General features: G+C 54.8%; 1 protein-coding gene and 1 long non-coding RNA gene across 13 annotated transcripts in view; one reads left to right on the forward strand and one right to left on the reverse strand.

Annotated features, from left to right (window-relative positions):
* The window catches only part of Camta1 (calmodulin binding transcription activator 1), an 814,893-nt gene that overhangs the window by 696,375 nt on the left and 93,835 nt on the right, over positions 1-24,683 (forward strand). For all 11 annotated transcript variants that reach the window (XM_040734951.1, XM_040734950.1, XM_040734953.1 and 8 more), the window contains exon 7: positions 14,753-14,906. In XM_040734951.1, coding sequence (XP_040590885.1) covers positions 14,753-14,906 — 154 coding nt within the window. The remainder of the gene's footprint in view (positions 1-14,752; positions 14,907-24,683) is intronic.
* LOC121135774 lies at positions 16,737-24,502 on the reverse strand. Of its 2 annotated transcripts, XR_005872885.1 has the most exons (3): positions 24,078-24,502; positions 23,720-23,893; positions 16,737-17,908 (listed from the first exon to the last, which is right to left on the reverse strand). It is a non-coding gene; the product is annotated as an uncharacterized LOC121135774 (long non-coding RNA). The 2 variants fall into 2 exon arrangements; XR_005872884.1 differs by having other exon boundaries at positions 23,720-24,502.

A 24,683-nucleotide genomic window follows, 5' to 3' on the forward strand; every position in this document is an offset into this window, starting at 1 on the left:
GTGGCAGTGAGAGCAGGTTGAGTGGCCCCAGTATCAGAGCTGAGGGGTGTAAGAAATGTGCTTGGTAAGTGCATGGCATGTGAGCTGGCTGGACCATGGAGGCATTTTGTGTCAGGAGTGGGGTTGTGTTCACAAGAAACCAGGGGCTACTGAGTATCAGCACCAGAGCTGAGACTTGGAAGGTGGTTCTCACAGTCATATGGGGTGATCTAAGGCAGAGAACCTGGCCAGGACCCAGAGACAAGGCAGGGAGGTCAGGTGGGGTGAGAGGTCAGGTGAGGTGAACGGCCACGGAAACAGAGGATAGCATGTCCTTCCCCATCACTGCTTCTGTTCCTCAAGCAACTTTGCAGACATTAGCAGCAGCAGCGCCTAGGAGGTGAGGGTCTAGAATCAGACCTACCTGGTGGCTCTGACTCTGTACTGCTGGTCTTTCTAAGCAATGCTCAAGAGATGCTTGGAGCATACTGAGGAAGCTTTGGAATAGGGGAGGCCATCAGTTCCCAGCAAGCTACATACATCTCCATGTTTGTCCTCAGGGTGCACAGGAGAAATGGCATTTTGAGGCAGTGCTGGGACTTGGGGACTCACCTTGCTGCTGCCTGCAGCGCTGGCATGGGCCACTAGCTTCAGGAGGCAGCCATAAAGATGGATGACGACTCCTCCTCTTACTTCTCCTCCTCTTCCTGCGGCACCATAGATTGAAGTCACAGCCTCGTGTGACTCTGCAATTGAGTTACATCCCCAGGCCCTTTACATTTTTATTTTCTGACAGGGTCCTCCTTGGCCTTGAACTTCCAATCCTCCTACCTCCACCTCCTCAGCAGTGGGATTACAGGCGTACTCCACCAGTCCCGGTTAAATAGTCTCGATCCGTGTTGGTGTTCACGACATGAAACCCTGCCGGTAAGCGGGGAGGAAGGACAGGCTAGCATCCCCTGCAGGTCTCAGCTCTAAGGAAGAGGTGTCCAGGCAGCATCCCTGCAGAGGGGGGCAGTCCCAGCTTTGCCCGTGTCATTAGTGTTGCAGCTCCGTTATTACCAGAGGAGGCTTACGGGTTATCAGTGAGCTACAGGAGCCACGGGAGAGAGGATAAAGATAAAGTGGTGTTTAAAAAGAAAATAACAAAAAGAAAAACTATATTTTCTATTCTGAACCCTGCCCTGTAGTGGCTGTTAAACTCCAGTCACTCTTTCAGGACATAAGCTGTTCAGGGTCACAATGACTTCAATGTGATGCTTCATCTTCACACTAAAAGAAAAAACAAGCAAGCAAACAAACAAACAAAAGACATACAGCCCAGTTTCACCATGATTCCCCCTGCTGGAATCACACTGTCATGGTTGCCAGAGCATAAACATCCTGTAACTTCTCCATGGGCTGGGCAGCCAGCCTGCCTGTCAGCCAGGGGAGAGTTGGGGTTGGTGCCTTTAGCAGGACCTTGTTCTCCGGAGACCCCAGAGCAGAGAAGGCGCACAAGTCCCAACCTCCCAGACTCCTCCCCTCCTTCGCTGCTGTCTGGAGACTCTGGGCAGGAGGCAAGAACTCTGAAGAATTAAATTCAGGCCCCCTTTCCAGCATCAAAGGATCTCCCACCAGGGGGGGCCTTTTTGCAAGGTTAAGATCATAAAAGGAGACACTGGCCAGGAAGCCAGCCCTGTTCTGATGTCATCTGAGTGGAGAGTTTGAAGTTTCAAAAGCATGAGGTACAGCCATTGCTTCCATGGAGATTGTGACCCCCCCCCCCCCGTCTTATTCTTCTGCTGTCCATGGGGTGACACCCTTCTCGGTTTTGCTAGCTGAAGTGGTGGAAGAGGGGATATGTCACCCTGTATTGTCCTAGCTCTACCAACCAGTTTTAAGGAGGAGAGACAAGAGTCACACTTTTGGCAAGGTCCTTACGATCTCCCATGCACCAACTGAACTGCACCAAGGACCTAAGCCAGGCAGTGAACGGCAGTCACCAGAGAAGGCTTGGAAGGCCCTAGTGCCATGACACTTACCACCCAGCAGAGGACTAGAAGTGAACCTCGTGGTCCCAAAGAATCCCACAAAGTCAGGCAATAATGTGGCTAGGTGAGGTCCAGGAATGGGTCACCTTGAATTCACGAAGGCTTGTGAACTAGTACTGAGAAAATGTAGCTTTGTCTTGGGAGCTAACCAAGGATCTTCTCTGAGACTCTGTGATGGTTCAAGAAAGGTTCAAAGAGGCTTCACCCAGCAACCAATGGAAACAGAGGCAGACCCACAGTCAAACATTGGGGGGGCTTGAGGAATCCTGTGGAGAGGGGGCAGGGAGGATTATGGGAGCCAGAGGGGCCAAGGACACCACAAGAAAACCCACAGAATCAACTAAGCAGGGCTCATAGGGGCTCACAGAGACTGAGCAGCCAACCAGAGAGTTTGCTTGGGACTGATCAAGACCCTTGGCAGTTATGTTACAGTTGTGTGGCTTGGTCTGCTTGTGGGACTCCTGGCAGAAGGAGCGAGGGCTGTCTCTGATTCTGTTGCCTGCTCTTGGGACCCTTTCCTCCTGCTGGGTTGCCTAGTCCAGTCTTAGTAGAAGAGGAGGTGCCTAGTCTCACTGCAACTTGTTATTGAGACGAGGGAAGCCTGCCTATGTCTGAAGAGGGAGGAAAAGGAGTGGATGGGGGAAGGTTAGAGGGAGGAGAGGAGGGAGGAAGGGGAAACTGTGATTGGGCTGGGAAAAATTAATTAATTAAAATTTTAAAGAAAAAAGAATGGTCCCTTCTTAGTATCCTGCAATTTCTTGCACATCTCGCGTATTGGAGGCGACCATACCTCCTAACTGTTTGCCAAAAAGTAAAAGTGGACTTCAGCGTTCCCTTATCAACTCACAAAACAGACAGTATCTGTTTGACTTTACTCCAAACAGAGGTTTTGTAAGACCTTAGGGACACTTTGTAGCAGTACCTTGAGACAAACTGACACTGTTTTTGGAGGCCTGGTGTATCAGGAGCCCCCAATTTGTAATGTTAGAGCCCAGTTTCCCCTCATGCACCGCACCTGGATTTTTAAGCATTTAGTTATTTCGTGTGTCTGATCGTTTTTGCCTGCATGTATGGGTGTGTGCCATGAGCATGACTGGTGCCTGTGGAGGCCAGAGCCCCTGAAACTGGGGTGGCAGGTGGTTATGAGCCACCGTGCGATTGCTAGGGACTGAACCAGTGTCCCAGTGTCTTCTGCAAGAGCAGCGAAGGTCCTTAACCACTGTGCCATCTCCCCAACCCCGTGGCTTTAAAAAATGGGTTCTGGGGCTTGAATTCAGGTCCCCAAACTTGAGTGGCAATTGCTTGACTGACTGAGTCATCTCTCCCTCATGTAGGTAAGAATACTGAGGTGCAGGGACACCATGGACCACAGCTAGGGAGTCTCAGAACCCAGCTTCAAACTAACCCCACCATCTGGCACACGCTTCTTTAGCCTCCAACAGACCTGGGCTCAACGGGTGGGGCCTGGACAATTCTTTTTTTTAATATTTATTTCTTTATTCATTACATACACTGATCTGCCTACATGCCAGAAGAGGGCACCAGATTGAATATTAGATGGTTGTGAGCCACCATGTGGTTGCTGAGAATTGAACTCAGGAACCCTGGAAGAGCAGTCAGTGCTCTTAACCTCTGAGCCATCTCTCCAGCCCCCATGGGCAATTCTTTACACTTCAGGTTACCTGTGTGTCCAGAATCCCTAGCCCGAAATCAGACCTTCTGAGGGCACTGCAGGGAGGAGGCGGGGATAAGAGCCATTTCCTGTGAAGTACTTACCACCCAGCACCTGGAGCACACAGCTCCTCGGTGGTGGTAATTCATAAAAGTCAGAGTGATGGTGGTGATGGCCGCCCATCCACCAAGCAGGCAGAATGGGAGAGAGAGAGAGAGAGAGAGAGAGAGAGAGAGAGAGAGAGAGAGAGAGAGAGAGAGAGAGAGAGAGAGCTGCGGGGCTCAGAGAGAGATGTGATCTTTTTTCAGTTATGGCTCTCCACGGCTGCAGTAGAAATGTCAACCTGAGCTGACTTCAGAGAGAAGGAGTGTACAAGGGTTCAAATTTCTGAACAGTTTTGAGATTAGCTTCAGGCATGTCTGGATCCAGAGACTGCATCAGTGTCATGGGGGCTTGTCAGGGGCTTCTTAGATGCCATATGCCGGTGACGGATGGCTCCAGAAGGCAGCCATCATCATCTCCTTCCCAGGTGCCAGCTCATCCCACCTCTCCTGCCTTGACCCTGGCTGGTTCCAGTAGCTTCCTGAGACCAAGGCCTTCTGTGGACCACTGGGCTTCTCCAGCCCTGGCCTCAGGCCTCTGTGGGAGGTTCATTTACCCTCCCTCAGCCATTCTTACCTCATCCACAGGGACCCATTCCCCAAGTTAAATCCAGCTAGAAAAAAAATATCCCTGCCTCCCTGGGGCCCCCACCAAAGTCCAGGGATCCATGGCTTCTGGTGGGCTTTAAGGTCCTGTTCCTAAGTCAGTTTCTGTAGACTAGAGAATGGCAAGCTCAACCTGACCACCCATGGGGTCCTGGCCTGCACCAAGAAGGGGAGGTGGTTTCCCTAATGAAAACCCGTACGCACCATGCACAGGACGCCAGATGCCACAGTCATGTCCAGCTCTGCCCGTGTGTCCCTGAGTGGTTCAACCAGTAACACTCAACGCAGCGGGGACGGTGACACATGCCCGGCTTCCTCCAGAGGTGTAATGTGGACCACATGGGCGGGCATGTTCCAGAGCACACTGGTCCACCTAGCGGCAACCTGATGGCTGTGTGACACCACCTACTGGGTCCTTGGTTTTGAGTTGACGTGTGGTCCCACGAGAGGTGGAGATGCAGGAAAGTTAAGGGTGGCCATGGGCAAAGGCGACATAACACGTGGAGCTCCTATGAGGCTGGCGAGGTCATACACCCCGTGGTGGGTTTCACTCCAGGAAGGGAAAATGTCAGAGCAGCAGGAACTGCAGCCCCGGGACACTAACCTGATGGCTTTGTCCACCCCCCCCCCCCGCCCCCGGGCTCTTCTTGGCCAGCAATGCTCACCCTGGGAAGGACTCCTCGCTGCAGGACTTCACAGGCTGCCCACAGAGGCCCGTGGGTTCCTATCCCTGGGCTTGCTGGAGGTGCTCTCGCGATGATCTCCAGTAAATCCAAACTCAGTTCAAGGTGAGAACCAGGAAAAGAGGACACAAACCAGCAATTCAGTCCAAGCCCAGACTCCATAAACCATAGGGCACAAGTCGCCTGCACCCCTGGCAGGTACCTAGCAACCAAGAAATGAATGGACAGACACTGCACGCTGGCTGACACTTCCAAAGCATCATGGTTGCCTTCGTGGCGGGGTCCAGAGGGAGACAACCCAGATATCCTGTGTTCCTGCTAACACTTCCTAGGGAACAGGCATCCAGGAACAAATGATGTTTTTAGGCCACATTTCCTTCATTACAATGAGTCCTGTGTGTTGTCACACACACACACACACACACACACACACACACACCGTTAGCCTTTTTGTGTTGAAATGGCCTCCTAAAACTCCAGGGTGCGGGGACACCTTTAATGTAAGCTCTGGACTGTGAGGGGACAAAGCAGCACAGCCACTTTCTCGTCTCCTCTTGGACCCACAAAATAAAAAAACAAACAAGCAAACAAGCAAATAAAATGGGAATCTCACTTCTTCTCTCTTTGGGAATAGAGAAAATCTTATCTCCATTTTCCAGAGACTGCCCTCACCTCCTCAAGGGCAGTCCACTCACCTTTGTAAACCAACGTCCCTAGCAAAGGCAGCCTTCAGGGTTTCCTTCCCAGGGGCCACGTCATCCCAGCTCTCCTGCCTACGCCTATCTGGTCCCAGCAGCACCCTTCGGCCAGGGGCTTCTGTGAACCACCAAGGTCACCCATGAGCAAGTCTAGCCCCTGACTTGCCTCACCCCCCTGTCTGTCACTACCCCCCTCAAGGTCTGATACCTATGACAGTTTTGTGTCACTGCAAGCACAGGGATATGATTGGACAGCTCTTCCCCGGTCACCCAGGATTTTAATAAGCTGTAGCCTGATAGAGCTGGTACGAACCTCCCCACCTGTCCATCTGGAGTGTGTCTCCAGACAGCCAGGGCTAGCTGTGGAGCAGGAAGTTCTCCCTAGCAGCACACATCTGCTTATTTTGGCCTCCTGGGAGACTGAGCAGAACTTTCTGGAACTTTGGGGGGAAAATCCACACTGGCAGGAGTCTCCTTTTTGTATGTACAGTTTTGTCTGTTCTGGAACAGAGACAAACTACCCCTGGGGTACCCAGGATGGGCCAGGACCCTCACAGACCCGGCACCCCACATCCGTGTGCCTCTCCTCCGTTACCTCCCAACCAGGAAGTCAGAGTCAGCCAGACCCTCAGCCGGCATGGATCCCAGAACCCCACACCAGGTGGGAATTGTTTAACTAGATTCCCGTGACTGGAAAATTCTGGTAATTGTGTAATAACAACAGCAGCAGCGCTCAGCAATTACCCAGGGTTTTTCATCTTCAGGCCACTTTACCCGCATTAACTAATTAAGTCTCCAGCCTCCCTCGAAAGCAGGAAGGGCTGCCGGCCCAGCCCTGCCTGTGTACATGCTCACTTAATGAGATCAGCCCCCCCCCCCCCCCCCGCAACAGGGTGGAGAGTTCCCAGGGTAGCTGGCCTGGATCCAAGGGGCACTTCCCAGCCTCTTACTGGTCGTGCACTAAGCTCCCCAAACCCTGTGGGACACTGACCAGGAAACCTGTTCCTCGTGTTGCAATAATGGTCCTGGACCCAGTTCATGATATGGGCCGGGACCTGAGTCCCAGGAAGGACAGCTGATCAGAGTCCTGCTGTTCCCAGGGGTACCAGACCCCCCCTCCTTCAGGGTCTACTCTCTCCCTCTTTCCCCATCTGTGCCACCCCAGAAGTTTCAGGTGCTCAAGCCTAATTCATGTTCCCTCATAGCTTTCTGGGGTCTCCCTTCACAGCCCTGCCTGGCACAGACCACATTCTGACCCCTGGAGGTATTTGATGCTGACACAGAGATGCCTGAGGCCTAGCCCTGCCCTGAGCTCATGGACTGGTACAGGACGCACTAAACCCCACCACTATTCTCAGCAGCTCCTGGAGCCCACAGGCCCCAGATGCGCCTCTGGCATCGGATTCTGCTCCTGGGCTGTGACAGTGACTGGGCTGCAGCAGCCGTGGGCACTAAGGCTTAGATCAGAGCCTCTCGCTCATCGGCCATTGGGCCTCAAGGAGCCCTGGAACAGTGAAGGGAAGGAGATGAGGTGTTATAGTCTACTCCCAGCACTAGGGGGTACAGTACAGTCTGCCCCCAGCACGAGGGATAGGGGTGGCGGGGGGGGGGGGGGGGGAGCACACAGCACCGTCTGCCTCCAGCAGCCACCAGAGAGGGCCATAGAATGTGGCAATTACATGCCTTGCAGCACGAGAGGGTCCTTTCTGGTTAGTGACAGGGAAGCAAGAAAGAAAAAGGGGCCTGCATCCTCCAGGGACTGGCAGAGCCTAGGGGACCTAAGCGACAGGTGTGGCATCCCTGGCCCTCCTCAGAAGGTGGAGTTCTAGGGTTTTCCTCTGTCCTCCCAGCTCTAGCCATGTGGCCTGCTCGAACTCCATCCTGCATCCTCCGGGAGACACAGAGGCAGGACCGCCCTGCTGGGTGCTGGGGGGGCTGGCTTCTTTCCTCCACCCCTTTCCTCCGAGCACAGAGGCTGCAGGGGCAGCTGCAGCATGGACGGAGGGACTCCTCTCTGCCATGCAGCCTGGTGACACCCCCAGCCCTGCGCTGCCCGCTGCCGTCATCTATCCATTTCCCAATAAGCCCTATCCTTCCGTCTGCCAGCCCCATGCGCTTGTTTTACGGGCTCACGTCCCGGTTGTTTATCAAGCACACAGGTCCAGAGAGCTGTGCCTCTTCAGATCAGGCTCGCAGGGTCGTCTGGATCTGCATAAATGGTGCTAATATGACAGATGCAATCACAGGACGGGCTCTCGGCGCAGACAATGCTGATTTACTCGCTCCGTCCCCCTCCCCGCAGCCGTCGCCTCTCGGGGGGCTCTCCCCTGCAGCCCCCCACGGCAAGCGGGGAGGTGTGCGGCACTATTACATGCTATTATGACTTTTCGGGTAATGTATACATTTTCACTATCACACAGCCTTTCTCCTTCATTTTTCATGAGAGCTGGCATGAGATTAATGACAGAGCCTCAGAAGAAACGGAGCGCCATGCCACTCTGATTTATTGACCACTTAGTGTTGATGAAGCTGCAAACAAGAGTCAAACAGATGTTGCGGCTGCATTTTTCTTTATCAAAACCAACCGCTTTTTGCATCTCTAACCGCTTCTTGCATCGCTGTCCCGCTTGCTCGACACAAAGGGTGCCGGCTCTGAGCTTGCTTCCTCACAGAGGCAGAAGAGATGTGCCCAGGGAGCAGGGCCCCACCTGGCACCCAGTTCACGCCGCAAGCGGCCAAGTGGCTGACCCAGGCGTCTCACTCTTGGTGACTTGGGTCCTCTTTGTTGGATCTTTGGTGACTAGCTGCTCACTCCTGCACCCGTAACTCACCCCCAGAATCCCATCAGACACCCAGGGCTGAGAACTGAGCACTTTAACGGGCTGCAGAGGAATGCTCGTGGCAGGGAGGGGACCACTTCCCTCCGTCCCATGAGGTAAAGGTTGTTGAACCGCCCTCCCTGTTCTAATAGAGCAAGAACTGGAGGAAGATCAGCCACATGAGCCACGTGGGGCCCTGAACCCTGCCCTTCGCCCATCAGAAACCAGAGGTGACTTGCTTGTTTCAGGGTTAGATGAGGGGCCTCGAAGGGCTGAGTAGCTTATCGCCCCCCCTGCAAATCTCTGTTCATCCCTTGGCTGTCACCAGATTGGGTGCCCCCTCCTCTCCTCTGCTCTGTACCGCCTTTTTCCGTATGTCTGGCCTGAAGTCCACCCTTCCAGGACCACATTTTGCCATGCGCTGACCTTGCTAGGACTTTGCAAGGGAAGCTGGTGAGAATCTATCAGAAAAAAAAATGCCAGCTGGCCCCTTCCAGCCCCCCGGGCTGGTGCCCCCTAGCCAGCTGCTGGCGTGATGGAACATACGTAGCTGGAGGTGTATGACAGAGTCTTTTCATGTTAGCATGAGTTACAGGAGTTGCCCGTGAGCATCCCCCTTGCACTGCTGGCCATGAGGTGGGGCTGTGGACGCTTCTTTGTTCAAAGCAGTTTTGTTCCCATCCCCTCCAACCCCCTTTGCCCGCACCATCCCATCTGCTTTTCTAAATGGGACCCCCATCTCGGGAGGAGGGGTGACACTGGACACAGCAAAGGCCATAAGAACCTCGGGGGAAGTCAGGCGTTGGTGGCGCACGCCTTTAATCCCAGCACTTGGGAAGCAGAGGGAGGCAGAGCTCTGTGAGTTCGAGGCCAGCCTGGTCTACAGAGCAAGTTCCAGGACAGCCTCCAAAGAAATACAGAGAAACCCTGTCTCGAAAAGAACCTCAGGGAAGAGAAGAGCCACAGAGATCACGCAGTAAGCAGACAGCAAACTACAAACAGCCACTACTGGGTAAGGGGCCAACCTGGAAAGTCAGGCATACCAGACAAGGGTCTCAGGGAATGAGGGCACAGAGGCAGCATCTCTGAGTGAGTAAAAGGCTTCTTCCTGAACCTGCTGGACACAGTTTCCTTTGACAGTTCTTCCCCAGCAGGTATCAATTGCAAATGACTTCTCAACTAGGGGCGAGACCCTATGTGCACTCCCCCTTCTCTGTCCTGGGATTTTTGTCTGGCTTGAGCTCGTGCAGGTGCTGCGCATGGCGCCGCAGCCTCCGAGTTCACGCGTGCATCAGCCTTGTTGGGTCCGTATGACGCTGTTTCCTTCGCCACCTCCTGCTCTAGTGATCCTTCCCCCTCCCCTTCACAGACACCCCTGAGCCTGGAGGGGCGGGGCTTGATAAGACACCCGACTTAGGGCTAAGTGCTCCAAAGATACATGCTTTCTCGGGGTAGAGTACACATCAGCCAGCAACAGCAGCATAGGCACACGGGGGATGAGCAGCCTACTGGGGAGGGGGAGACAAGAGGAAGAGAAAGACATTGTGCTTGCTGCTGCACCGGAAGTATGTGCGTGTACCTTAGTCTCGGGGCCAGGGGCCACCGTAAAGCTGTTAGATCAACCTGATTGTTTCAGAAGAACGGTTTGAGGGCCAAGGAAGAGGGGAAATGAGGAGACTCCAGAGGAGGAAGGGCTCGCTTCCCACACTGGACTCCAGGCTCGAGGCAGGCGTGCGGGGCCGAGGGAAGGGTTGGGCTGGCTGCAAGGAAAGCTGGCAGAGTTGACAGCGATGGGGGGGGTGTGGAGAGGGGAGAGGGACAGCTGCTCTCGTGGATGAGGGCGGGGACGCAGTGGTGCCGTCCTTCACTGAGTGTAGCCTGGTGGGAGCCTGGTGTGGCAGGTGCTTTGGCCGTAAGAAACTACGAGTATTTCTGAGTCCCTGAGCAGAGCTGTGTGCAGGCTAGCAGGCGGGTGGGCTACCGTGGACGGAGTCAGGCTGGAGAGGGGCCTAGGAACCCTTGGGAGCTTCAGGTTTGTGGCAGGATAAGGAGGGGTGGAGGGAAGAGAGAACCAAAGACCCAGCACCATGCCCTCTAGCGACTACAAGGAGTCTATGACCTGTGACAATGGGGACAAACTGCCAGTGGGTCCAGAACTTTCGCACAGGTGGCCTGTCTGCTGAGCGTTGAACGTGGCTCGCCCTGCAGGAAGGACTTCAGGCTTTGTTGGGGCTTGGTTAGGGTTTGGTGGTCACTGAGACTATCAGGGCTTTAGGCCATCCATATGCTGCTTGGTTAGTCCACAGGCCGGGCGGGGTTACTACCCTCGGCCCCAGTGGGAGACACGGGCCCTGCTTCCGTTTACGGTTGAGATGCTACAAGCCCCAAGAGTCAGGATAGGAAATTCCAGTCTGTGGAGACTAGAGAACCTGTGACGGACTCGACCTTGGCTTCCCTGCTTAGCTACCCAGCACTGTCACAGACCGTACCATAGGGATCCTCCCACACCAGGGTTCAAAGCCCTACCGGAATTCCAGGACATCCGGGCTCAAAGTCACATTCACTTTCAGGAGCGGCCTCTAGCTTCATGGAAATCCCAGAGCTGTCCCTCCACCCCAGCCCACATCACAGCTGGTAAGGGACATGAGCGTTCCATGAAACCGATGCATCAGAACGCTAAGGAGAATATGCTGTTGTGCCAAGAACACCCCATAAAGTGTATGGCTAATGAATAAAGCCACAACATTGCCAAGAAGAGATGTGTGTCCCCAAATTAAATATATATATATGTATATATACACACACATTAAAAAGCAAAAACATAAACCACTGCAAATTCTCTATGTCTTAAAACTGCCCAAGACAGGAAGTGGGAACTTGGCTCCCTAAGGTCCCCAGCACTCCTGCCTCTCCCCTTTTCAAACCCAAGCCAAGCTCCTTGGCCACCAGGGAATGGGCTTCCCGTTAATTGTGTCAAGGCAATAAGAAAGGCCGACAGAAGACCCCATGGCAGGCCTGCGCTGCCAGAAGGGAGCTGATCTAGAACCCTCAAGTTGGTGGCTCTGTGAATCAGTGAGGTAGGGTGTGGATGCAACTCAGAGTGAAAACCCAGGCCTGCTGAGCACGGTGACTCATGCCTGCGAGTCAACCCTCATGAGGCGGAGGCAGAAAGGCTGCTGTGACTCTGAGGCCAACACAGGCTACGTAGTGAGTTAGCCTGGGCTATCCTGTGAGACACTGATTCAAAGAGGGATGGATGATGGATGGATGATGGATGGATGGATGGATAGATAGATAGATAGAGATAAGTAGAAGATAAATAGATGATAACGATAGAATAGATGGACAGACGGACTGATGGACAGACGGACGGACAGACAATAGAGATGAAAGAATTAGCTTCGCATGTTAGTGTCCACATTCAGAACTGCTCCCTACCCTTTCCTGGGCCTGACTTGAGCAGGCCTCAAGTCTGGAAAGAGGAAGAGTCAGAGTCGTAATTTGACCTGTGTGCGTGTCTCCGAATCTGAAATGAGCCCGTTATTGCCAGGGCGTTATAACATCCCAGGGCCTTGTACTGAGAAGAGAGCCACACCCAGACAAGGGAACAACCAATCAGCTTGTCAGTTGTCCAGTCCTTAGAAAAACTGAGCGCTGGGGGGCCAGGGAAGCCCTGGAGAAGGAGGGCATCCCGGACCTGCCCTGAAGATAGGTGAAGGCTGGATGCACCGAGGGCAGCAGGCAAATCTCAGGGAACTTTCCAGATGCCTGAATGCAGGAACTCCAGGATGCAGGCGGGGGTCCACAGGCTTCACAAGAGGTAGACTGTATCTCCCCTGGGTCATGCCCAGGCTGTCTCAGGCACCCAGACTGTACCTCAGTGGGCTGTAGGGACAGGAGAGGAGCCACAGCTTTTCATCTCCCATGCATTCGGCATTCCAGCTCCCTCCTGCAGAGCCAAGCTCCCTCCAGGGAAGGGATCAGAGGAAGCCCCAGGTGGCCAGTTGGTCCCTGCTGACCTTTGACCCCTCCTCTTATCTTTCCTCTTCTTGCTCAGCAGCAGGCCTGCTGCCTCGCCAGACCCAGGGTCCAGCAAGAACCCCCAGTCAAGCTCTGGCTTCAGGGCGGGCAGAACTCGGGACTAGGATTCTAGAGAACCGCCCTGTATGCATCCCTTCAGCCCACCCCATCCAATCAGAAGGCATGGCAGACCCACACGGCCCACCCACCTGTCAGGCATATTGCAAGAATAAAGTGAGATGAAGAGTAGCAGAGCAGTCAGGCTGAGCAAAAAGCAACCACCAGATGTCTTGGCAGGACCTGAGTTTGAAGTCAGAGCCCTGGCTCCCAGCCCAGGCGGGTTCCTCGCCAGGCACAGAGCTCTGGGCAAGCAACTTCACAGAGTTCCCCTCTCCAGAGGGAGGGTGCCCTGCCCTGGCCAGCCCGTCTCCCTGGCTAGCATGGACACCAAATGAGATAATGATTGTGGAAGTACTCTAAAAAGAACGGATCGGCCCACAGTGGCAGGGATTATCCTTATTATTAAGGAGCGCGATTTCCACAATCCAGAAAAGCTGCCATTAGCAAGGGGGCTCCTGTTCACGTTGATTTAATTTCCTGGTTAACTGAGCGTTGGCAGGGAAAAAAAAGCACGTTTCAACACTTATTGGAAATCTTTTTAAATTATGCCAGTTTGCCTTCTCACAGTGGTCATGGTATAGTCTTGAGTCTTTATTTATTAATGAGTTGATTGATTCATATTTTCATTTATTACTCTTGCTCTGAATGTAACCAAAACAGCAGGCACGGACTCGGCCTCCCTCTGCCGGGGACCTTGTCCGTTCCTGGGACTTGAGTCTGGGGTAAGCAGAGGGTAAGGGCTGCAGAGCACACGGAGAGGACCCACCCCGGGGCTTTCCAGAGTTCACCTCTGTGTTTTGGCTATTTTCCTAAGAAAGCTGCAAGAGAGCGTGGCTTAAGAAACACTTCTGGTCAGGGTAGAAGGGTTGAGCAAGCTTGTCCAGGAACACGTGTGGAGAGGAGTAATCGGTTTGGATTGGCGAGGTGGCTGGCGGTTGCTTGAGACATGGGTCTTTTGTAGCCCAGGCCGGCCTTGAACTTGCTCTGTAGGCCCCATATATGTGTGTGTGTGTGTGTGTGTGTGTGTGTGTGTGTGTGTGTGTGTGTATGTATGCATGTATGTATGTATATGACCTTGGACCTGACTCTCCTGCTTCACCTCCTGCCCTGTACCTGACATCACAGGTGTGCAACAGCACACCTGACCTGCCACGGTTGTTCTTAACTCGTTTCTCAGGCCTGGTGTGACCAAATAAACAGCCTCTCCCTTCAAGAGTCAGGGAGAAGGCTGCCGCAAAGCTGCTCAGAAACCCCACGGCGTCACCATTAGAGCTGCTGGTGGCAAAAGGGGGCGCCTGTGTGCCTGGATTGAATCTGGTGGGGGTATGGCTGACCCTTTAAATAGAACCCTCTAGAAACAAATGTCCTTGAAGCCTTTGGGCTGGCAGCCCTCTCCGTTCCTAAGCTCTAAAAAGTGGATTGAAAGAGTGTCTGAGATCCCCGGTGACAGTTACCTGCTGGGTGAGGTACGGTGTGACAAGGGCTATGTGCCGTCCGCGCCGGGGATGGTCCCGGGCTGCAGGCAGAGGCTAAGCCTGGAGAAGCAGATCTGAAGCTGCTTTCCCCTGGGTGCCTACATTAGTGACCTCGGTGACCGTGACTGGGAAATGTTCATTAGGCATCAAGGTTGAGCAGTGTGGGACAGTTGCTGGCCTGGGGTCTTGATGCCCACGGGGCAGGGAGGAGGGGAGGAGAGGAGGGCAACAGTTCCATCTCACAGTTGAGGTCCTTGGCTGCATGCTCCTCAGCCACTGTGTAGGCCTGAGGTTCTCCTTAGGAGTGACTTGGCCCCTGAGGGTCCAGAGAGCCAGCAGCCCTCCCCAGCCATCCCAATGAAGATGGGCGCTTAACGGCACAGGGTGGATGGAGGCCAGGGAAGGTAACGGCATCCCACGCGGCGCCTAAGAGTGGTGTCCTGTGCCGTCACCCGGCTCCAGCATAAAATGCCGGTGCCGCCAGGCAGTGTGGGGCGATCTACACCTGCTGTGCCCTCACGGTGCCAGTGTCTGCTCTCCCCACAGAACCCCGACATCGTGCTGGTACACTACCTGAACGTGCCAGCCATCGAGGACTGCGGCAAGCCCTGTGGGCCCATCCTCTGCTCCATCAACACCGACAAGAAGGAGTGGGCCAAGTGGACCAAGGAGGAGCTCATCGGGCAGCTGAAGCCCATGTGTGAGTACCCCTCCCTGGGCCCCAGCTAGCATCGCCCAGGTGGGCCTTGGGGGGGGACCCAGCGTGCCGTGCTGGGACTTCGAATTTAGCTTTAATGACATCCCCAGTCACCCCCACCCCCATACCTACAGTCGCTTGATCCTATAAGCTTCCACACTGCTGCAGTCAAGGCACAAACTCTCAGACCCGGGTCAGGGAGCCGGCTTTAATCTGTGGAGTTCCGGCTTGCGAGCATCAGAACCTGAACCCAGGTCCCTGGGGCTCGTGTCGAAAAGCCAGGCCACGGCAGAGGCGGTGAGGTGACAGGTGACGGTCCCCAGCCAGCTAGCCTAGCTCGTGAGGTTCCAGGCCGGTCAGAGACTCTGCCTCAAGCAAAAGGGCGGGAAGCAGATGAGGGCACCCTCCCAAGTTGCCCTGTGACCTCCATACGCATGCACCGCCCCCGCCCCAGACACGCATGTACCTCAGACTCAGAAGGTAAGACTCAGCAAGGCAGAGTAAGCTGGGAGAGATCAAGAGTGTGTCCGCCACCGCACAGGAGCGGGGGGGCCGCGGCGAGCAAGGCAGGGAACGGAAGTGTGGCGGCGGGTGGTAGAGCTGGCCCCTGCTCCTACCCTTGGCTGCCCGTGCTGGCTCTGGACACGGAGGCAGCCTGCTGTCCCTGGGCTGCCACGGTGCCCAGCCTGAGTGGCAAATGGCTTTCAGTGACTGAGTTGATTTCATCTCATCAGCAAAGCTGAGCTTTCGGCAGCATCTGTCAGGTGCGAGGCACTGAGACAGACGGCCCAGGGGACCAGGGAGCCTCGTGAGGGGCCTTGTTTCTGAAGGTTCTACATCCCCCACCTCCTGCCCCTCCCAGCCGGGCTCAGTCAGACAGAGAGGGTCACTGGGGACAAAATGTTATGTATTGGAGAAAGACCCAAAGAGTGTACCCTGAGGCTGGGCCTCAGGACAGGGCATCCCCTGATGCCTGAGCACAGCCGTACTGAATCTGGTACCACAGGGACTGTACCAGGGGCCTTCGGGATTCAGGTTTCACCCTTGGCTGCAGCTCTGACTGTGTCTGCCCTAGTCGGAAGCCCCTGGTGCCGCTCTCCTATGATGGCGGACAGTGCTCCACCCTGGGCCCCCCGCCTCAGACCTCTGCACGCTTCCTGAGGCCTTGCGGCCTCTCCCCACTCCATTTATTTACCCCACTTCGGGTCCCTGAACTCAGCCCCTCCCCATAGGCTCACCCCATATCCCCCAAGGCCCCCTGGTCTCCTCAAAACCCCCCACTCCAGGGAGCATCAGACAGAAATAAACCCAGACGGACCACACCACCTCTTCCCAATTCTACAGACCCTGGCGTACAGCTAGCATTCAGAAATGCTTTGGGGGTGTAGACAGAAAGCAACCGTATTGGCTTTGGTCCAGTGTCTGCAGGACCACAGGCCACGCCTCCACGATCCAGGCTTTGGAAGCTAAAGCTGCCCAAATGTACCCTCTCATCTCAGGGCCAGCTCTTAGGTTCCCTGCTTCGGGGGGGAGGGCCTCCTAATTCTCATTCAGGGCCCAGAAGGCCACAAGGGATGTCAACAAACACCGACAGGGGTCCTACTCAACCCCACATGGGGGCCTTGGGCCTATTTGTCCCTCCTCCTAGGCAATGCCTTGGATTAGCTGGGGCAGGGACTCTGCCCAGGGCATACTCTGGTGCCACCAGGCCAGACAGTAGGAGGAGCCCGAGCTGGGACTCAGGAGACTAACCGCTGTCCTGGTTCTATGGCCGCCTTGAAACTGGAATTTGGTTCTGGCTCCTGTCATTCACAGACATAAACCAGCAGAGGCGAGAATTAGCACCGCTTTATTCAGAGAGGGCCAGCAATCGGAGAAGACAGAGAGGGTCGGCTTCCTAAATCTCTGCCTTCTTCCTGTCACTTAGTTATCACTTCCAGAAAGACCCTAGGGAGGACTCTTGACTTGAAAGGGTGGCCAGAGTCCAAATGCTTCTGCCGCTGGCCCACAGCCTCGGTGTTCTGTCTAAGGGGGCTCCTTGCCCCAAAGCCTGGGTAGCAGGAGCACATTGCTTCCTCCTCTCTGGAACAGTCCTAGTTGTCTTCTGGGTCACTGGAAAGAGTTCTACACACCATGTGCCACTGGCAAATTAGGGCCTGTTTGCCGATGAGAGACTCCAGCCAGGCACCGGGAAGCAGATGACTGTGTCCTGGCAGAAGTGTCAGAGATTGCGTGTGCCAGAAACACACCCGGGACAGGCTACCAGGGAAAACCATATCTGCCAGGCAGACCCTAACGCTCAGGGTCTCTGCCTAGGGCTTCATCACCAAACGCACACAGCTTCTACCTGAAGCCATCAGGGCCATGCAAGGGTGCCATCTCCAGGACGGGCAGGAGGCTCAGGCTCCTAAACTCCAGAGGGCAAAAAGGAGACTTGATTTGGCTTCTAAGGTTTAACCAGAAGGAATGGTGAACGATTGTTCAGAGCCTGCAGTGAATCAATGTAGTTACATAACACCACATGAGGGAGACCAAGAGGTCACAGCACTCAAGGAACTGGTGTGCCTGTCCCAAACTGTGCCATGCAGGCAGGCTCCGCCTGGGGACCAACGCTTGGAAACACAGCCCCCATAAGTGCCTAGCTGCGGATCAGACTTGGACGGCGCACAGGTGCCAGCCAGCAGTGTTCAGGGAAAAGCACCGTGTGCTGAGAGCCAAGAAGCCATCAGATGGCTTCCAGAATAGGCATGCCATGAATGCTGGAGCCAAAGACATTAGCTTCATAAATCACATTCCTTCAAAGACTTCCCAGCTTGATGCCCTGATGTTTCCCCATCTCTCTGCCCATCAGAGTTGTCAACAGCTTAATCAGAACATGACACTGATTGGTGGTATAAGGCCTCCTCTGTCCGCACACGGTCTCTGTTGCGCCCGCCTCCAGGGAGGAGAGGGGCTCCTTGTGCATCTGATTCTTTGGACTAAGAGGCCTTCCCTGCACCTGCAGTCTGAAGAGTCCACACAGAGAGAGTAAACACAGAGGGAAAATTAAGATGTCTGATTGAATTCCCAACAGGCTTCCGAAGAGCTTTCCTGGCTCTTATAATCCCTTCTTGCCAAATAACAGTGGCTTAAATTTAAAAAAAGAAAAAGAAATCTCTCTCTCTCTCTGTCTCTCTGTCTCTCTGTCTGTCTCTCTCTGTCACTCTCTCTCTGTCTGTCTCTCTCTCTGTCTGTCTCTCTCTCTGTCATTCTCTCTCTCTGTCTCTGTCTCTGTCTATGTCTCTCTCTGTCTCTGTCTCTCTGTCTCTGTCTCTGTCTCTCTTTCTCTCTTTCTCTCTCTCTCTCTCTCTCTCTCTCTCTCTCTCTCTCTCTCTCTCTCTCTCTCTCTCTCTCTCTCTCTCTCTCTCTCTCTGTCACTCTCACAAGTTTCACAGTCCAGGGCTGACATGGCGGTCCCCAGCATCTGGTTGGCCACCGTGGCTCTACCACTTACAGGACGCTGCCCACGTTTGCAGATTAAAGACGGTTGCTGCAGCCTTTGCCATCACAGCTGCATTCCAGTCGAAGGAGGAAGGAGGGAGGGAGAGCAAGCCTCTTCCCTTTAAGTGTAGACCCCAGGATAGTATACATCCTTTCTACTCAAGTGTTAATGGGAAAAATTTTGTCCTGTAATCGCCCCTGGTTGGGCAGGCATCGAGGCAGTACGGTGTTCTGCTGGGCGTGTTTGGGGAAATGAGTCTCCGCGTGTGAAGTCTGCCTGAGTGCCCTGTGGGCTTCAGCTTTGCTGGCCTACGGTATGCAGAACTGCTCATCTCAGGCCAAAGTCTGGGGACGACTGTCCGGGGTCCTGTCTGGAGTGGGGAGAATGGAGCCCATCTGCATACAGTCTGTCACATCCTGGAAGTCCTGGGGTCTACTCCCTTACAGCTGTTCTGAGGGACGCTTTTGACTGGGGGGGGTGGCTGGACTGCAGGCAAGGCGTTGGCTCTTGGTCCTTCCAGCTTGCTGGGAAATTTGTTCAGTGGCCCAAAGCCATCACCACCATGATCTAAATTTTGCACTCAGCTTCTGTGATCCAACAGGGAGCCAGATAAAACTGGTTCCCATAGGGCACCCATGGCTTTTTGCCCTGCCCCACTTCCTGGCTGTCCATCCGGGAAGAGCATGCCAACTTCTCCCCAGCTAGCAGCCAGAGTGATGGGCAAGGGTTTTTACAGTGTTCCCGGCCCTTGCCTGAGCAACAGCCACGCCCGGCTCTCCCTGCCTTTGGACTCCTTTTGGAGCACCCTGGATGGTGTCCGACGGCCTCGCAAAGATGAGCGAGGCCTGAGCTTTCTGCGGGTCTCCTCCACTCCAGAAAGCATTAGATGGTTCCAGCCTTCAGCCAGCCCAACTTTGGTTCTGCCCAACTGTCTTCTGGGAACCCCCCACATGTCACTCTGGGTCCTTAGATGGCCATGGCAGGTGTCTTCAGCCTCAAAAGGAAGGCCAAGTGGGAAAGTCGCCTAGCCTGGGACAGCAACCACCTGATATCCCACTACTCCTGCATGCCCCATAATGCCATGCGCACCTGCACACATAGAAACCCGCATGCATACAGCATCCCTGCCACCTTGGACACACATAAGCAGGGACACACACCCGAGCTCAGTAAGGAGGTGGCTTGGGTTCCTGACTCCACAACCTCTGAAACTTTCTCCCAGAACAACCCCACCTCCTGGCCCAGGAGTCAAGGCCAAGGGTACTCTGGTACACCAGCCACGGGACATGAACCTGAGAAGTGACTCTGGCTCTAGGTGGCCGTGATGACAAGGGAAAGCCGTGTGAAAGGATTCCCAGCAGAGCATGGAGGCGGGAAAGTGAGCATGGGGGCATTGATCTGTATGGAGTCAGCTTCCCCTTTCCCAGTCTTGGCCAAGACACCTGAGCTTTCTGGGAAGCCCTGCTCTCTTCCCTGGGAAGGCATGACAGTCGGCCTTGCCTCCACGGGTCCCTGTGGCCCTGAAATGACATCACAGATGTCAAATGATTAGGATACTAACAGCAGCTAGGAGTAAAACCAGACCAAAGCCCAGAGCAGCACCCTCTGGCAGCCAGGTCCTCAGCTCACAACCCCCTGTGTGCCCGGCAAGGACGCCCGAAGGCCACCTGGGCATCTCCTGCCCTCCTCCAGCCAGATTGGGACCACTGAGACCCATGCGGCCCTGGGCTTTGGGAAGGAGCCAGGCAGGAGGAGGCCCTGGGAAGTCAAACCTACCCAGAAAGCATCGCAGGAGTGTAAACCGGACAGAGAGATCAAGGAGGATGCCCGTGTTCCAGGGGCCCCAGGCCCCCATCCAGGAGGACAGAATGGGATCTGGGGCACGCGGAAGACCATGGGGTATCCCAGACAGTCCATGTGGAGCAGCAGAAAGGAAGCAGAGATGAGTCAAGGCCAGATGTGGTGCCGATGGGATGGTGTCAGGACCGAGGCCCGCAGGCCTGGTCGAGTGAGAAGTGTTGGGGACCTCCTGAATTTGGGGTCAGAGAGGCCCCGACAACTGTGGGGGTGGGGTCGGGGGTGCGGGCTGAGCCGAATGTACATGTTCCATGTGAGAGACCAAAATGCGTGTGACCACGGGAGCGGAGACCACGTTGAACTTGCAGGAACGGATGTCGTGTTGAACGTGGAGTAAGAGTCCGCGTTAGGCGTAGACATGGACACCGTGTTGAGTGGGGGGGGTGGGGTGGAGACCACGCTGAGAGCGAGGAGACCAGGGCATGCTGAGCACGAGGGCGAGGAAAACCATGATGTGTGTGATGTGGAGGCGTGGTGAGCGTGGGCTGGGACCGCGATGCCTGCAGGGTGAAGCCCCCGTAAGCACTGCAGGGAGAAGCCCCCGTAAGCACTGCAGGGAGAAGCCCCCGTAAGCACTGCAGGGAGAAGCCCCCGTAAGCACTGCAGGGAGAAGCCCCCGTAAGCACTGCATGGAGAAGCCCCCGTAAGCACTGCAGGGTGAAGCCCCCGTAAGCACTGCAGGGTGAAGCCCCCGTAAGCACTGCAGGGAGAAGCCCCCGTAAGCACTGCAGGGAGAAGCCCCCCCCCCAAGCAAAGGGTGATGGCCGTGGTGAAGACGGTTCCGGGGCGCTGATATCGCTCCCAGCAGCCCTTGGGTGCCTTGACTCTTCAGTCTTTGCTGCACACTCAGCCGTGGGCCTTTTCCAGCCCCAGGGCGGCCGGCATGGGCCGGGGAGACTGCAGACAGGGACCCCACATTGCAAAGCCACAGCTTCAGGGGCAAAGAAGAGAAGGAGCGGTACCTAAGGGTGCCTGCCTATCCCGGGAACTCCTCACCCAGCTTCTCTGCCACCCAATCCCCCAGTCCCGGTGCCTCTTCCCAACTGTTTCAGGGAGCTCACTGGTGCCAGCCACTGAGCCTCGGGGGCGGTATATATTCAAAGTGTCGTGTTTCCTCGTGATTTTTCAAACAAAGACAGATGGGGTAAGGGAGGGGGCTGCGTTTATTTGTTTTGCTCTTTTTTTTTTTTTTTTTTTTTTGCTTAGATTGTAATCCTGGTGATTATGGAATATCAAGAGATAAAATCAACAAAGGCGCTTCTTTCCTGGCCCTTCTGGACCCGTTTCCTGGTCAATTAGCGCCACCTGGTGGCCAGTGGTAGCAGAGCACCTCCAGGATGTGCCTAGCCTTCCTGGGGGGATTGTCTGAGCAGAGCCTGGGGAGGGAGGGTGGCTGGCCTTGGAAGTGGCAAGGCAACTGCCCAGTGGGTGAAAGTGTAGTCATGAGAAGAGCAGAGAGTCAGGTATCAGCCTCAGACGGACTGTTGCCTGGAAGGATCCCTGCAGTGGAGGAAGACCTCCGGGATAGGAGTGAGGGACCCTTAAATCAGGTGTAAGCCGGAGTCCCCACGCTGCTGTGAGCGCCCACGCTGCTGTGAGTGCCCACGCTGCTGTGAGCGCCCACGCTGCTGTGAGTGTCCACGCTGCTGTGAGCAGGGAGTAATCAGAGGCAGGAGCAGGGAGTCCCTGAAGAAACTGGGCAGGTCTCAGGAGGCAGGCTCTGGGCCCTGTCCTGCTGTGTTCTGATTCCCTGGGGGAAGCTAGCCACAGGACTCTGGTGTTTTACATACCATTCTCAGACTGGGATTTCCAGGCCTGTGTTTTCTAGAATCAGAAACCAGGGAGAGGCAAAGCCAAGGCTCTCTCTGAAGAGCTAGGCCAGCACCCTCACCCTTGGACCTCCTGGGATGACAGAGAGATGGGGTTGAAGATTTATCAAGATGTCCTGAAGATGGAGGCCTGGATTCTGGGTGTCCCCGATCGAAGTTGCTCCCTAGACTCTGAATTAAGAGCTGCCACTCTAGACATTTTCTGGGGTTGCAGTCTGGGTCTTGGTACCAGCAGGAGGCGTGATCCTGTGGAAGGCATGGGGCTGGGGAACGAACACAGGGCCTCGCCCATGTCCGAACCGCAGTGCTAAGGCCCTCTCTGCTTTCTGTTCTGAGACGGGATTTCACTAGGCTTCCCAGGCCAGTCTTTGTGGTCCTCACACCTCAGCCTCCTGGGTGGCTTGAATTTCAGGCCTACGCCACCAGACCCAGATGACCCAGTGGGGTCTTGCTAGAACACTGGAACTGAAGGAAAGTCCTGAGTACGGATCCTACAAATACAAGGGAGACCGTCTTTGTCCCCAGGGCCAAGATAGCAGCTCTGTCCTTAGGGGCAGAAGTCTTGTATCCTGCTGCAGCTTCAGGACCTGGGAGGCTGGGGAAGCAATGACTGTCCTGAAGGACCTGGAGAGGATTCCCTGGGCACTGTGTTGTGCCTGGGTTAAGAGCCACTGTCCCTGGAACCTCAGATGGGTTGAGCCCTGCTCTGCCCAGCCATATTCTTGGGAACGCCTCACTCTAATGCACTGTGGCTGTCTTCCAGCCTGGCACAGAGTCAGGTTCCTTAGGCTCCCCTTACCCCCCCCCAGATGCTACAGAGCCACAAAGTCCCCCAGGAGGAAAACGCTTCTGAATCCCTGCCTGTCCCTAGCCTGTCGTTCCCCAGGGCTTCCTGGGTTCTTGTACCCCCAGCTGTTCCAAAAGTCCCTCCTGGCTTTATCCTCCCCATCACCAGCTCAGTTCAGCAAACTTTTGTGGAGTGTTCTCACCCTGGCCTGGGCCTGACTGTCATGGGTCAGATTCCGACTGGGAGATCAGCTTGTCAGAGGAGATGGTCCAGAGAAATGTGGCATGCTCAAGCTCCCCGGATTTTAAATCTCTTTTAAAAATCAAGATCCCTGATTGAGCACGTAACTGGGAGTTAAGAGGGGGTTTCCTGTTGGGCAGTGGTGGAGCACACTTTTAATCCCAGCACTCCAAAGGCAGACATATCTCTTCTGTGAGTTCCAGGACAGCCTGAGCTACACAGAGAAATCCTATCTCAAAAAACAACAAAAAAAAAGAAAGAAAGAAAGAAAGAAAGAAAGAAAGAAAGAAAGAAAGAAAGAAAGAAAGAAAGAGGTGGTTTCCCCTAAAGGAAACCAGTCATCTAAATATCTGGAAGGGGTCTCCTGTCCCTAATTTCAAGTGGCCCAGAAAGACTAGACACCCAGGCATTTACACCTGCACCTTCCCCTGCCGGCTCGTCCCTGGAGAGGTGGAAGGGCCTGTGACCCACAGTCTGAAGCCAGCCACCAATAGAGACTCTGCCCCTGCCAAATTGGTCTTCCAACATTGCCAGTAAGTGGGCGTTTCCAGCACATTCACTACTGCTGTGAAGGAAATCCCCATCCAATCGGAAGGTGAAAGGAGGAGAGTCTAAGGCTTACCCATCCGAGGCCACTTTTCAGTCGTCCTGGGCCTTTAAGGTTTCCCTAGAGGCCAAATTCAGAAGCCAAGGCCATGCTGTTCCCACATGGTGTAGATGTCCTGACCCAAGGGTCCCAACTCCTCACCACCATCTGAAGCAGTGTGGCTGCTGTAAGTTCTCCGCTCAGCAGCTCCTGGGGAGGCATGACACGGCATGAAGTCCAGGCCTCCAGTAAACATGGGGTCCCAGCACCCCGTATCTGGACAGCAAGAACCAGCATTCATGGTTAGCTGAGACCCTGCAGCCAGAGGGGCCTTGTGCACCCCAGCCCTCCCAACCTCGGCAGTGCCTCCCGAAATGGGACTGTGGAAACTGACGGGATGGAGATCGGAACAGCACGTGGGTGTCTGGATGTGAGAAGTTGAATCTAATGAAAACTTCATCTGGCTGAACCAAGAAATCAGAAAAGTAGGGCCTTTATCCCTGTCGACAGGGATACAGTGAGAATTAAGCCTACGCACGGCTGCCGGTTCCCATTGACCTTGTTGCTATGGTGACAGCCTTCCAGCATCAACAACTCCAAAGGGGCTCATTTCCCCTAGGCGCAGCAGTGGGCTCCGTCTCCAGCTGGCTCTGTCATGTGGCTGGGAAGTAGGGTGACCCCATGCCCAGACTTGCCTGGGAGTGTCCCGGTTTACACCTGAATAAATGACTACCTTGTCTGTGTCCAAGGTGACCTGGTTAGTATGACAAGTTAAACAAATGGTCACCCTTGCCGAGGGTTTCTCGTGTGGGTACAGATGAGCTCAGACAGAAGAGGAGGAAGAGAGGGGCCAACCCCACAACCCCTAGGGTGAAGACACTGGGACAACGGCACTGCCACTTGTCACCTCTTTGTCACAGTGCAAGGGTCTCTTCCCGGGGAAGACAAAGGGGCCCGACGCGGATTCTCGCGGGTGCACGCACACACGCCATCACTGTGA

Source organism: Mesocricetus auratus, unplaced genomic scaffold (genome assembly GCF_017639785.1).
Source record: "Mesocricetus auratus isolate SY011 unplaced genomic scaffold, BCM_Maur_2.0 Super-Scaffold_100042, whole genome shotgun sequence".
In the NCBI taxonomy this organism is placed as follows: Eukaryota; Metazoa; Chordata; class Mammalia; order Rodentia; family Cricetidae; genus Mesocricetus; species Mesocricetus auratus.